At 33.2% G+C, this 14,880-nt stretch overlaps 1 protein-coding gene across 1 annotated transcript in view; it reads left to right on the forward strand.

The window, feature by feature from the left end:
• EYS (eyes shut homolog) overlaps nt 1-14,880 on the forward strand; it is a 791,734-nt gene that overhangs the window by 647,684 nt on the left and 129,170 nt on the right. The window contains exon 39 of the mRNA XM_071445583.1: nt 4,680-4,833. Coding sequence (XP_071301684.1) covers nt 4,680-4,833 — 154 coding nt within the window. The remainder of the gene's footprint in view (nt 1-4,679; nt 4,834-14,880) is intronic.

Here is a 14,880-nt window from a genome sequence, read left to right on the forward strand (position 1 = left end):
TAATGATCTCTGTCCCTCCTTCTATAACACCAATTACTTTTCCTTGGTTTTGCTCTTTCTTTTTTTGTTCTGTGTCTCCCTGATAATTAGATTACTCTCCAAATATTACAAATGTTTCTTGTAATGGTTCGGATCAATATTCTTATTTGGTTTTACATGAATGTAAAATAAAAAATTATATAAATGCATGAATAAAAATCTTTCCAGTGTTTTATGAATGATCTCTATGTGCGTATACAGATAATTGAGAATTTTTTAATTATTTCTGTACACTTTTCTGTCAAATAAATATCCTTTGTGAGTTCCCTCATATGCTTTCTCTGTATTTCCTTCATCCCTATTTTTTCTCCCCACTCTGTCTTTCATTTTCACTTCTAACTACTACAAAAGAGAAGCTGCTGCTGTCAGCTCTTCTGCTTTTAATAGTTATAAAACTCCTGCCTTTACTCTGCTTTTTTGAAGCTGTGTGACCATCAAACATCCAAGGAATGAACCATCAGCAGAAAGCCAACTTGAGGCTATTGCACTTACTAGGTACAAGAATCACACACTTCTAAGGGTTAATGTTCCCAACATTTTCAGATTCTGTTAATTTATGCATGTTAGCAATGGTTTAATAATTGCAGTTACAATTAGCTTCACACATTCATAAAGCAAAAACCTTTCTATTTGTCAAAATAACTTTTTAAAATAGAAAAATCATTACAGTGATGTGCTTCTTTCAGATGTACTTTACTAGAAAATTGTTACACATTTTTGATTAGTTTTTTTTAAATTAATCCAACTTCAGATTACACGTTTTACAAACACACCTGTTTTTACCAGGTGGTGGTGAGGTTACATCTGTTTTCCTGGTAGATAATTAGTAGACATTTAATTACAGGGAGAACTCTCAGACATGATGCTACTAATACACAAATGAATTTGAATCAGAAAGTATGCATAAGACTATTTAAGTCAAAATCATAAGGATAATATAAAAGGATTGAAACTTGCATCTGTCTTTGCCTAGTACATTAGCCAGTGAAGAGCAAAAAAGATCTGTGCCTTCTTCACTTTTTCATGTCAACATGCCTTTAAATAAAAAGAACAGAGCACTGAAATATCAATGCAATATTTTAATACCTCTTAGCACTTAGTGCAATTATATATATGCAAATATATATAAGACAAATAAAATAAATATAGAGAATACAGCAAATAAGCTTGCTTATAGGCTGACCAATAGGCAGAAGATAAAAACCACTACATGTGCTAGGCATGCCACTTTAGTAAATCATACCATACCATTGTTAAAAAAAATCCTATTTGATGCCTTTATTACCAAAAATGTTATCAATGATTAGTTGAAATTAACAAGTACTAAGGACTTGTAGAGGCTTCCAAAAATAGGTTTTCTGTTAAAAAAAAAAGGGAAAGAGATATGTCGTAGAAGTCTATGTATGATACATAGAAAATTACTATACATACATCTGTCTTAATACAAAGAAAAATTCATTTACATTCTTAATAATGAAATTTTCCCTAATTATTTCAGTATGTATTCAATAAATACATACATTAAAGAGTGTTAACAGTAAATGGACTAAAAATCCCTGGAATTTTTTGCTGTTATGTTATGCTTAAATTGTTGTTAGAATGTGACAATTACATTTGTGCCAATAAAGATTAGCCATCATTTGAGAAGATTTATTTGTTGACTACAGAATGCATTCATAAAATTTCTATTCTCTTCTTTAATTATTTTATTTGTTAGCATGATTAAATTTCATCAACATGTCAAAGCAAATTGTGATATTTAGCCACAAAGCAAAATAAATTGCTAGCAATCATAAAAACCTGATACAGTTGTAAAGTTTTACTTCATCATTTTCACTTTTAAGAGAGTCAGCATAATGCTGCTCACAATCCCTTCAAGGGTAGGTTGTTTAGCTTCTGCTATATATGGTAGCCTATAACTTCTGACAATTGGATTTCAGATATCACAGCCCATGTTTATAGCATTCCTTAAGGACAACAGCTCCCTTTTCATAAGCTGGGCTCATAAATTATTTCCTTTTTTCTTAGAAGCTCTGTTCCCCAGATCTTCCCTATTGCCCTTACACTTAAGAAACTAGAGGCCATTCAGACATTTCAGTTGCAGTCTCTTTGTCTCTTATTTCAGCTCTCATTTTCAGGTAGAGCATTTCACAGTATCCTTCCTGTGTCAAAATTTATTTTCTATCTTAATAAAGTTAATCCCATATTTTAATGGGACTTCAAATCTCTCTTTTAGATAGGCAATAATTTAAGCTCAATGGCCATTTGCTTATTGACATACTGATGTACAAAAATAACCTTCCAGCTCACTGTTTTCTGTGAAAGGATGATTGCTGAGATTCTTTTGCTGGAACCCTCACACAACCTCTACCTGAGGTCAAGATGATTTACCCCTAATATCCAACAAGGTTTTTAACTCAGGTATTTCCTGATCTCTGTCTCTTCCCAGAACCTGTCTGTTTTGCTTATGACTCAAGCTTTTCCTATGAAGGTAACTTCCATCATATGCACTAGGTAGTATATGCTCTTTCACATTGACAGAACAAAATTCTCTGACTCCTCATGTTCACTGTAGAAAGATTTAAAGGACTGTCCTTTCAAAGGATTTCATACCACCTAGCAAATAATGTGAAGAATGCTGTTAGTCACCTGTAAGTGTGACTTAAAAGTGCTCCCTAGACTGAAGTTCAAGCAGCAACACACACTGAAGTTTCAAGAAGTAATGCTGCCTTTGAGAGAGCTGTCCCAGATTTTTTACTTTACTGGTAATAATGAGGACTTTTTTCCAAGTTTTTACTAGTGGGCAAAGTGAATAGACAGACAGAGTCACTGGGAGAAGGAAAACAAGCTGTTCATCTGTAACTGCACTTTTTCAACACCTGTTATATACAAGCACATATACATCCACTTCATTCTCTCTGAATCAATGTGACTTACAGATCTGCTTACTGGTAAAAATTGGAAATGCCAGGAATGGCATGTACAGGGAGGGGAGAAGACTAGGAAACAGGTAGTACAATATATACATATATCAGTTATATGATGTTTAAAAAGCAGTGCAATAGTGCAATACATTTTGAAAGAGAATTATCAGACTATTGTAGAAGGAAATTGTAAAAGCCAAAGGCATGAAATCCAGTCAAATTAAAATAGCTTTGGAGTTAATTAGGTATTCAGAATACAAAATATGTCTAAGCATAAAAGGCTTCAGTAGGTCATCAGGATTTGTAACAGACTGAAGAAATGCAATGTTGCCTAGAAAGCTGTTCTCAAGGAGGGAGTTTACATTGTGAAATGTTTCTGCTAGGAACTGTACAAAAGGAAATGATCAGGCAGTTGCAAGCACTGTTGTCTCTCTCTGATCTAAAAGATCATTTTTTGCTCTTTGTTTTGTCCTCCAAAATAAAGTTGATTTTTTTTCTTTTTTTACAAATTATTATGTTTTTAAAGTCCCAATAATGCCCTCATTCTTTTTACCTTTCTGAATAAAAATAATAAAGGATATTCTGACCTGTGGCTCTCTGCAGCAACTCCAGGCCTGGGAGCTCCTACCCAGCAGATGAAACCCAGCAGATGAAACCCAGCCCTGATCCCAGCCCTTCTGACCCACTCTGGGGGACTCCTGCTCATGATTCATGGGCAGAGTCACTCGAGGCTCACACATCCAAACCCAGGCACTCCACAGCTGAGGGTCCCCCAAATGCTAGCCTGAGATTTCTCCCTGTCTAACACCCATGCCAGCACCCAGAGCCTCCTATTCAGAGGCAGTGGTACATCAAACAATATATGCAGTATTTTCAGTTTCTTGACCCAGTTAGTGAGTCTTTTTTACTTCAGTTAAACATAGTAGAATACAGTGAAATAAACAGATTAGCATTTAAACTATTTGTCTTAAAGGTGAATAAAAATTGTAAACAGGAACTGTCATACATTTTATAAAAAGTAAATACAGTTAAATTCAAAGGGCAAATTCACCCAATAGCATTTGAAACTGTAGGTGTCAGTCCTTTTTTTTTAGAAGAGCCTTGTATCATTCATCACTTAAATATTTTGCTGTCATTTTTACAATGTATAACATACTATTTAGTGGAAGTGAACTTAAGCATATTTTTCATTCTTATTTTTAAGAGTTCAAGTAACAGTATGATGTTTTGTAAATAATTTTTCTTCTCCTCGAGTCTGAAATACATCATGAATTGGGAAAGGTGAATTTTTCATAATCTTTAAATCTATTATAAGAGCTGTCCTCTTATAATTTTTGTTTTCTATAATTTATTTGAAAAGCTGAATGAATGTGAATTTCTTTTTTTATTGTCACCTTCATTGCCTTAATGATACTGCTGGATATAGAGAGAAGTTCAGTTAATGTAGGATCTCTGTAAGATTGATGCCACTGCAATGGTATTAAATTTTGTCTTTTAGTTATTTTCTTTTACTTTTAACTATTATCAGCTAAATACAGACATTTACAGTCTGATTTTCTTCCTCACAGTCACTCAAGAAGAGTCCTGTATATGTACAGAAGGGTCCCCAAGGTCACATAGGCATCATGTCTGATGATGGTGTTCCAGATGTGTGATTTAGTTCTGTGAGGTCCTACACTTTCAGAAGTGTGACTGTCTCCATTTTTGTTTTCCAAGCTGGTGAAAGAAATTTTGGAGAGCAGTTTCTTCACCTGTATCTTGTGGAGGGAAGACCAACAGTTCGATTAGGCTGTGGAAACTCTCAGAACATTCTGACTGTATCCCTGAACCAATCTGTCAGCAAGGGGATGCTCGTCCCTATCACAGTAAGGTAAGAACTGGGTTACACTAAAAGAGTTTTAGTCATCTATATTGAGCAATAAAACGTAATTTCATTCTTTTTTTTTTTTTGACAATAAAAGGGCAAGTCAAATTGGAAAGCAAATTTGGAAACCTTTTTCATAAAGTTGAAAATATAATTCAATTTCGATTCTCCTTGATTGAAAATACATTTTAGTTCACACAGATTACTTCAGTCCTTTGGAGAACTTATGAATCATTCAAAGTCTTCAAAGTCCAGATACATTTACAGATACAGATTATTTCAGTTTGAGAACTGAAACAGTTTAAACATAATTTTTGAAATTACAGGTGGGGGGTCTCATATTTTATGCTTATTAATTAACACGTTGAATAAATTATATTTGTCATCACATTTTAGTGCTAAATATAAGACTAATCTATTGTTTAAGATAAATTAAAAATGGGCATGCTAACAACATCTTACATTACAGGGTGTACTTGGAGATTTTAAAAGCCTTATTCAAACAACTACAATTCTAAAAGTTGTCATATCTACATTTGCCACTGTACTATCAGGATTATACAAGTGGCTAATCACTGCTGTCATTTTTCATCTTGTACAAATGATAGTTCTCAAAGTGGTTCATTTATCATTTTGAGATGGATATTGGTTTCATGCTTTGGTAATGAATTAACTCTTTTCCAGTCATGGAATTTCATATGTGCAAGCTAGGTAGGAAGTAAAACAGAAATAATATAGGGGTTTTTGTTATATTTATATTAGTAAGGTTAAATAATGGTAAAGTATTCAATCTTTACTTCAGAAATGTTTAGAAATAATTCTGACCCATATAAAATATCATATTACTGTGATTAAGATAACATTTTTTTTACATCATTTAAGTATTATTAAGTATTAATTGCTGCACCTGAACTGTAAACATTGGTGCTGTGAGGGAATGTAATGCACAAATTATGAAATTAAAGGAAGCCTTAGCTAGGACTATTTTTGCTGTTAGAGGATGGTATGTGAAGGAGACTGCTGCAAAAGTTACCATGAAATATGCATGTTAGGCTTCTCAAAATTGCCTTTTACTATGAAAAAAGAAAAATCAAAGCAAAATCTGACTGTTTTTGTGGGTTTTTTTCTGAGCTGTTTCTCTATGATATGTTTCTCTATGTAAATGTTGATCAATTCTGAAATGACAGAGGTTTGTTGATCTCACTATATAGAGTAGATTGATAAGGGGAGAAGAGAATGTTCAGCATATCAGCCTATTTTCTTAGATTGTATGCTTAACCCATCTGCTGTACCAATTCTTTTAGAAACACATTTGTTAGAATATAAATCCTTTTTTCAATACACAGAAAGCTAATAGGAGCTGCCATTTAAGAAACTGTTTCATTTCTATCTTCTATTTCTTTTCATCCACAGGTCTTTACATTACTTTTTTTCTACATTTAAAACAGGGTTTTTTTCCTTTTATGCTTAGTATTAACATCTAGTATTAATGGAACAAAGTCACAGAGCATACACTCAAATCTTATTAGCTGGCAGTGTATTTATTTTAGGATTTTTGTACAGATTGTAAAAGCACATAAAATTTACAAAGAAGAGCAGATCACTTCCCCTCCTTTTGATCTAGCAGATTTTTTTTCTCTCCAAAAATACTCGATAGATTTATACAGCTCAATACAAATAAACTATTCTAAGTTTGTTTTTTAATCCCAGAGGCTTCTCTTGTATGAGACATTGGTCAGATAATTGCACTGCCTCAGCTGTGGTAGCGTTATCTTTGCTTCATACATTTAAGCCATTAAAATGCCATACAGATTTCAAAGCCTAATAATATTGTAGCAACAAATGCAGCTAAACGAAAATTTAAAAACTGATTCTAGGTATAGAGTTCAAGTTCACACTGAAAATTTTATTTCCTTCTTTTTCTACCTTAATATTAATACCTCTGTATTTATGGTCTCATTCTTCTTGTTGTTACACTACAAAATACTATCAGTTCAATTCTAGTAAACAAATTCCTTTGTTTACTAGAATTTTATACTGCTATCTTTGAAACAGTGGAATACTAAATAACTTGCAAGGTGTGATTGTAGACTGTGACTAGTAGGGATTTACATGAATTTGAGTTTATGGGCTTGGCCTTCAAAATGACTTGTGATTATTCTTGTGAGTCCTTCTAAAATGTAGAGAGAGCAGTATATCCTTCACCAAGCAGCAATAAAATTGTAATCCTTCAGCAATCATCCTTAACCTCTGTCAAAGGAAAAAGCAAAATTGACAAGGCAGTTGTAGCCTCCCAAGCTCTTGCATCATAAGATATAAAATATGAATCCATGACAAACTGTTGATTTGTGTTCTCAGAGGCTGTTGGAGATAGATAATTCTATCTGTATGCTTTACCTGCAAAATTCTGTGGGTTTTTTTCCCTATAATGCAGGAAAAGAGTCAAAGAGTAGAATAAATGATCACTTTTTGTTACTGTTTCCAAGGTCTCCAAAAGGGGAACAAAACATTTGCTGTATTGGATTTTGAATTAGTTTGGAAGATCATATTTGACAGTTATTCTGGTTTTGGATGCTACTATGACTGCAGTGGTTAAACACTACAAATAACACATCCAAGATCTATAGAAAGAGACTTTCTCCTTTTCAAACTTATTTTTTTAATCCACATGTGCAAGAAACGAATACATTCCCATAGTTTAGAGCTATTGCTTTCTTTTAACTGTATGATTAGTTTCCTTAGAAATGGCCATTTTCTCAAACCTGATGAAGATTAAATGAGTTTTAAATGTTCAGTCATTGTCTTTATGATACTTGTGAAATGGCAGCTTTATAGAAGAAAGTCAATAAAGCTCTGATTGCTTACTTTTTTTGCCTTGCCTAAAGAAAATAGAAACCTGTTTCAATGCAGTTTCATGTGTTTCTATTTCTGTTTATTTTAGGATGATTTGATTACTGGTTTGAAAATGTGCATTCATTTGAGTGTAATTTTTTATGATATCATGATTGAAAATGTATTGGTTTTTTCAGTTAAAGCTTTGAGCACATACTTGAAATGTAGTTTGGATTGGTTTATAGATTTGTTCTTTAAAGTTATTCAAAGAACATTAATCCAAACACATTTCATTCCATGAGTAGGTTCTGAAATGCATTTGCCTGATTTAAAATTTGCTCTACTTTGTGGTTAAAGTGATATTACTGTCATGGGGGCAAATGATGTTTCTTCAATTCAGTGGTTGAAAAAAGGTAAATTTAACAAAGAGATTGAAATACCCAGGTCATCAGGATTTTGATTTATCTAGATGGTAAGGTGGATTGTCACTTTTAGAATATGAGTACTGATATTTTTTAGACATCTTAGATTCTTGTCTCTAAATGATATTTTTGTCTGTTCTGCACAGTGATGTGACACAGCGGGTCCTTTTCCATTTAGGAGATTCCAAGGCAGCATTAATTAAAATCTTCCCTGTATGTGACAACATCACTCTTCAGTCTTATGTACCTGCAGAACTTGCAGAATTTTACTCTGGAATTTAATGAACATAGTGCCCATCCCCACAGAGCTATATCATGTTATTATGTACATTTACATTTCATGTACCTTCCAAGTGAACATATTGAAAGCAGTTTTTTCCAGCCTTCTGTCACACTTTAATCAGTAGTATGGATGTGAGCATTTACTCATGGCTGAGAAGGGCACCTTTAGCTGTCCTTAAAAGGGTTTATTTGTTAAACTTGTTTACCCAGTTAATTTGGCCAACTATCACCTAGACCATGCAGTGGTACAGAAGCTGCTGAAGTTTATTATTTGGTCTTCCAGCTTCAAAAGCAGATGGCACATTCTGAACTGCGAAAGTCCTCAGCATGTTTTTGTACCTCCACATGGAAACTTTGGCAAGGTGTTACATTATTATGTTATCAGTGTCCATGATTTTTCCACTTCTACTTCCACCCTTTCCACAGAATAAAAAATCGTTGCTTGAACTATTCTCTAAAGCTTTTTCATGCATGTGCATTCTGAAAATGTGTTTCTAAAAAAATATGTAAATCACAATCTATATGATATGTTTTCTCATTTTCAGTCATGGTGTTTACCTATTTCATTTCATTATTTCAGAGATATATGGGTTTTCATATTAGTGCATATTTTTATTGTTATTTACAGGTGTTGGGTATCCTGCATAGTGTGAAAGTATTACTTAAAATTACATTAAATCAATAAAACAAAAAAAAAAAAAAACAAACCCCAAACTCAATTATCTGATGTCTTGCTATTGCTTCCAATATTACCAGTTACCTAGAAATATAGGATATTTTTTGATGATTTGGAAACATCTGAGCAGCAGGTTTTATATCTCAGCAAGTACATAGTGTAGCCTAGATTTCATACATACCATACTGATTTCCAACATGATTAATTATGTTATGAATGAGAAATGGAAAGGTGATTTGGTAAATGACAACTACATGCAATATCGCTGTCATCTTACCACATCTCATCTTTTCAAAATTATTTGAAGATTAACAGTGAAAGCAGTTTGAAATAGATTTAAGAATTTTAATTTTATTTTATGAATTTATAAAATTGTTAAGGAAAAAACATTTAGATGTGGTTTTAAAAAGAAATATTTTACATACTCTCTATCTTAATTTTGAATTTTAAGTCAGCATGTAGATGAATTGTACCCATGTTGTGTTGCATAGAACTGGAAATGCTGTAGGATATTAATTATATTTAATCAATTTTGAAGAAAAATTTTTATTACTTCCAGAAGGACGTATATACAACTGAATGAATTTATGTTTGCTGCATTTTCTATAGCAATTGAAAAATTCATAAAATCATCATATTTGCCACTATAAAGTAGAAATGCTTTTGCCCTGTACACCAGTGTAATGTTTGTTCTCTGAAAACCTTAATCCCAGTTTCATTAATCGAGCTGTTACAGTTTTACACAAGTAATCACTACATCTATTTCATTTTAAAAATAGTCCCATAAGAGATACATTAAATCAAGTTAATGAATACAAATTCTTGTATATGTAATTAAAATTTAAAACAAAAATTTGGAACATTGGAATCAGCTGGTGAAATAACGCCATGTGGCATGTTGTCTGGAATAACTCAAATAAGAAAATGGATTGTCACAAAGAATATAGAAAAGGTTACCTTTTGTGTTCATTTCAATTTCAGCTTTTGTGTATGAACAGAACATTCAGTGTGTTTAGAAACATAAGCCACTCTCTGAAACTTTTTTTTCTTCCTTCATTCATCAGCAGTATGCAATATTTCATCAGTGATCTGTCAAAGCCAACAAACCAACTGCTATGGCTGTTCAAGCTCATTAGCTACTGACTTGAAGAACAGATGTTTGAATTCCTGTACCCTTCATGCTCTGAGTTTATGCTAGATTTTCTTGCATTAACTGCCCTTAGAGGAATGACCCAAGAACACAGAAGGACAGAGTCAAGTGATTCTTTAGCTGGAAAGGCCCTCTGGAGGTCCTTCCAACATTCCTGCTCAAGCCGGCTGTCCTGGTTTCACCAGGGGCAGAGTTTTCTTCTCAGTACCTGGTATAGTGCTGTGTTTTGCATTCAATATGAGGGTTAGGTTAATAACACATCAATGCTATGGTTGCTGCTAATTCATGTTTACAATAAGTCAAGGGCCTGTCTTTATGTCTCATACTCTGTCTGTAAGGAGGTACACAAAAAAATCATTAACTGGCTTTGGAAGGTTTATTGCAAAGTGGCTCACCACAGGCCAGTTCGCAGTATATGATGTCATAATATTTTCATCTTCCAATTCATATTGTGTCATTTTACATTTATCCCAGATGAAAAGGCTATGTCACAAAATAAGTGATAGCTGCTGTGTTTTCTTATGGACAAATTACAGAGTTGCATTAAATGCTGTTTGAGCTCCTACATGGATGTGCATTCCAAAAGCTAAAACTACTGACCAAAACCAATGCATTAAAGAAGGTTTGAGGTTCTCTTGCTAGGTGTGAGTCTTCTTCAGTCTTTTTCAAAGTTATTCATATCTATATAAATGTTAGAGTGTGAACTGTATTAGCAGCTCAATAATACAGAGTAGCATCAGGCATCCAGAGCTCCATACTGAACTGAGCTCTGAGTCACAGCTGGAGTGCTATGACTACCTGCAACCATAGAAGCAACAGAAAAGCAATGTATATTTACCATATTTCAAAGATAAAGCTTTGAAAAAATATGAGGCTGTTGATTACTTACATTATTTAAGAAAAATGCTGATGAGTCATATTTATTCCATCTAACCTCACCTACTTTCAAGTAAGGTATTAATCTAGAGGAGTTTGTATAAGTACATGGATTTATGGCAAAATTTAAAAATTAATGCAGTACTCAGACATTTATTGCTCACTAGCAATTTTTGACACTCAACTGAAAACTGACAGCTTGTATCTAGGTTGCTTCCCTGAGTGGTCAGTGTTAAATTATAAACAAGCTGAAAAAGTAGAAAAATTGTTTTGCAAAATACTCTTTATTTGTTTCTCACAATCTTTTATCCCATTGATAAACCCTTTTTTCTGTTACAATTACTGCAGCTTCAAACATAAATAAAACTCAAGATTTTGTTGTTGTTAAATCTTAATGATAAAATAAATATATTTTGTAAATGTCTCTAATATCAGAGAAAATAATACTGGAAAGTATTATTTGGAAAGTCCTGCTAGCAGGGCACACCCTCCAATCTGTTGAACACAGAATTTGAAAAATTAAATTTTGTTGGAAATCTTATGTATTTAAATTTTTTGCTAAATCAGGCATTCTGTTAAATAAAATTCTGTTTGGGGCAAATGCTGACTTTAGCATAGATGCATCAAACAGATGCTCCAATCATGAACTTAGAATTTACATTTTGAATTCCTGTTTACACTTCAATATCCTGAAAAAAATAAGCATAATTTAATCTCTATTCCTGAAGGTATCTACCAGAATTTAAACTTTTTAATGGATAGAATAAGAGATGCTAGAGATGAGTGTATTTCCTATAGGAAAAAGGATAGCTTTTATTTTTAACCATATTATCTGTTTTAAGAATGTAACATATTTCATTTGAATTACCAATGTTGCTAAAGGGTATTTGTATTTATTAGTGAGTTCAACTTAGCATAATAAAGCAAAATCAAGCAGCAAAGAAAAAATGCACTAACCTTGACCTTATTTTATTTTGGATTGTGTTTGGCATTGTAGGATAAATTAACTCATCCTAAAAGATGCTGATAGGCATAACTCCCTCACAGCTATGCAGAATAATCCATCATTCACCACAAAGACTTGAATATTTAACTTTCCATTAATCTGCAAGAAATACAAAAAAAAAGTTTTATGATGCAGAGCAAAACAATTTCATCGTTCTGAAAAAAATTCTGTCATGTCAGTGGTCATTTTTACATTTTACATACAACTTTATATTTTATGTACTGACTGTCCCAGTGAGAGTGCCTGTATAGAGTAGAGGTAGAATGGAAAGGTTTTTTTGATCTTTCTTGTGTTTAAGGTGCATTCCTGCCCAACTACTATGTTGTTCTCCCACCATTCTCCCTCTCTAATGTAGAGGACCAGACTTGAAAATAATAATGAATGTTGATATTATTGGGTTGGAGCAATGTTTTTATTATGTCCATTTTTTCCTAGGATAAGCCAAACACTTCAGTAATACCCCTCATACTCATATTCTGAATTTCATTGATTCCAGTGATTGATTTTAAAAAAGTCCACTTCAACCAAGTGGTTCAAGACAGTATATTTGCTTTGCATTTTTTCCTACAGAAGTGATAAAATGAAAAAAGCTAATGAAGAAAACCTTGTCATATCAATTTTAACATTTTTAAACAGAATCCGATGTTTAATGACCATGGTAATCTCCAATGTATGTTGATTATTTCATTGTTAAGCATATTACAGATATGCTGGTAATTAGATATGTGAATAGATTGTTAGGTTTCCATGCTATAACTTTCAAAAGCATGACTAACGTATTATATAATTCAGAAAATTCTAAAACCTCACTGTTCATCAGACCCTTTTATCAAACATGACAAAATAATAGCTAGTGTAATTTTCAGAATAACCAGAAAAATTCATTTTCCAAAGGAAGTTGTAAGATTAATAATCATATTAAGAAAACAGTTTTGGTGTGCTGTTGACAATTGCAGTAATTATTTATTGCTTTCTTAGTGAGTGATGCTGTTAACAACAGTTATTTCTCTATGAGATTTTACTGAATCTCTATGCCATAATTTATCAGGCCTTCTAAAGACAGTGAGTTGTGAATTCACCAGAATTAAAGTATACCTTATAAAGCATAATGAATGCACATTTATTTGTCTTCTACTTTTAGATTTGGCTATGTGTTATAATTTTAAAATTCCAATATCCAAAGAATCTCTGATTTTATGCAAGAAAAATAGGAAGAATAAAGTTCTAATAGTCTGTATAACCCAATTTCCATTTTCTGGATACATCTGCTTTGAAAATTATATTATTTGCCCTTCAGTATTGTTGCAGATAAATCATATGTAAGAGATTTTTTTATTATACCATGGAAATTCTAAACTGCATTTAACCTAAATTTCCAAAATTTGCCAAGTTCTTTAGAACCCTCCCTTTCTGTATTAAAGGAGACACTGCTTTAATGGTGCAGACTGGTAGACAGTCTTGTTTCTTCTGTGTGCTGAATAAACATTGCATTCCAGGAACTGCTGATGTGATTGCTTATTCACTGTGGTTTCTCTACATAGACAGTGATATCATATGATTCACTTTTCCATCTTCTTGGGCCTGAGTCAGGCTGGGTGAGAAAGCAAAGATTTCAAAATATTTGGCTGCTCCCACTGCTTCAGTGAGGAAGTGAGATGCATGGCCCTTCTGATCTGCTTGGAAGGAATAACAGTTATTTCACATACAGACTAGTATGAAGGGATTTCAGTACTGCTGAAGGGACACCAGGCATGATGCGTGAAACGGTGCAGATATCTTTGACATGAAGGAAAAAAAAGGAGTCACTGGATTTCAGAAGGAATAATGAAATGATAAAATTCAATGTAAGATGATATATTGTTAAATATTTTTATCATTTCAATATTTTATTTTTTTTATTTCTAATATATATAAATTCTCTAAAATTCACCATCTATGTCTGGTCACCCAATGATTTACACAGAGGATTTTTCAGACAGCAGTTTACTTTCTGTGGGTTTGGCACAGCACATGGAGCAATAGCATTGGAGTATAGAGCCAAATACCTTATTAAGGTGCTGTGTTGCCTTCTTCCTAAGTGAGGTGGTAGTTTACACTGTTGTATTTGAGAGTTCTGAAGAGCTGAACAACAAAATAAAACTGTGAAGAGCAAGCAGTTTTTTAATTCTCTTCCTCCAATCTGTTGTTCTGTATGTGGAAGATCAATACAGAAATAAAATTGGTTCAGTGTGCTTGTAACAATTGGCAATTCTCTTCAGGTTTGCCTTAGCTGAGAGCAATAGGAAGTACTATTTGCTCTGTAGGTATTGAAAATCAGTAGAAAATAAAAACCAGAAGTCAGCCCAATAAGCAGTGGTAGAGGGAAGGGCAAGAAAATGTATCTATTTCTCAACAAGCCAGTTTGGCTCCCTTTGATTCATCTCATGAGCACCAATAAGCACAGAGGAGTCAGAAGGCAGAGCTCCACAAACAATGAAACAGGCAGCGAAGTCGTGCAGTCCAGACTGCTGTGGGATTATGCTGAATTTTCTCCTGTTTGCTGAGAAGAGAGCAGTTCTTCTTGGTCTAGGTGACCAGCTCCTAGCTCAGCAGCAAATTTTCAATATCCTTTCAAAAAGTTTGGTTACTCTTAGCTTGTTGCTTAGTTCGTACAACTCCAAAGTGGGAATACTATTTACCTATCTCCAAAACATATTCAAAAGACTAAATTTTCTGAGGCAAAGAATTTTAAAAATGTGACATTGAGCTTCTGATACATGGTCTGTATTTTTCACTATACTCAGTCCATCTCTGTGACCAGAAATTTTCA

This window comes from Agelaius tricolor, unplaced genomic scaffold (assembly GCF_023055355.1).
Source record: "Agelaius tricolor isolate 1412-34295 unplaced genomic scaffold, bAgeTri1.0.p SCAF_1, whole genome shotgun sequence".
Lineage (NCBI taxonomy): Eukaryota > Metazoa > Chordata > Aves > Passeriformes > Icteridae > Agelaius > Agelaius tricolor.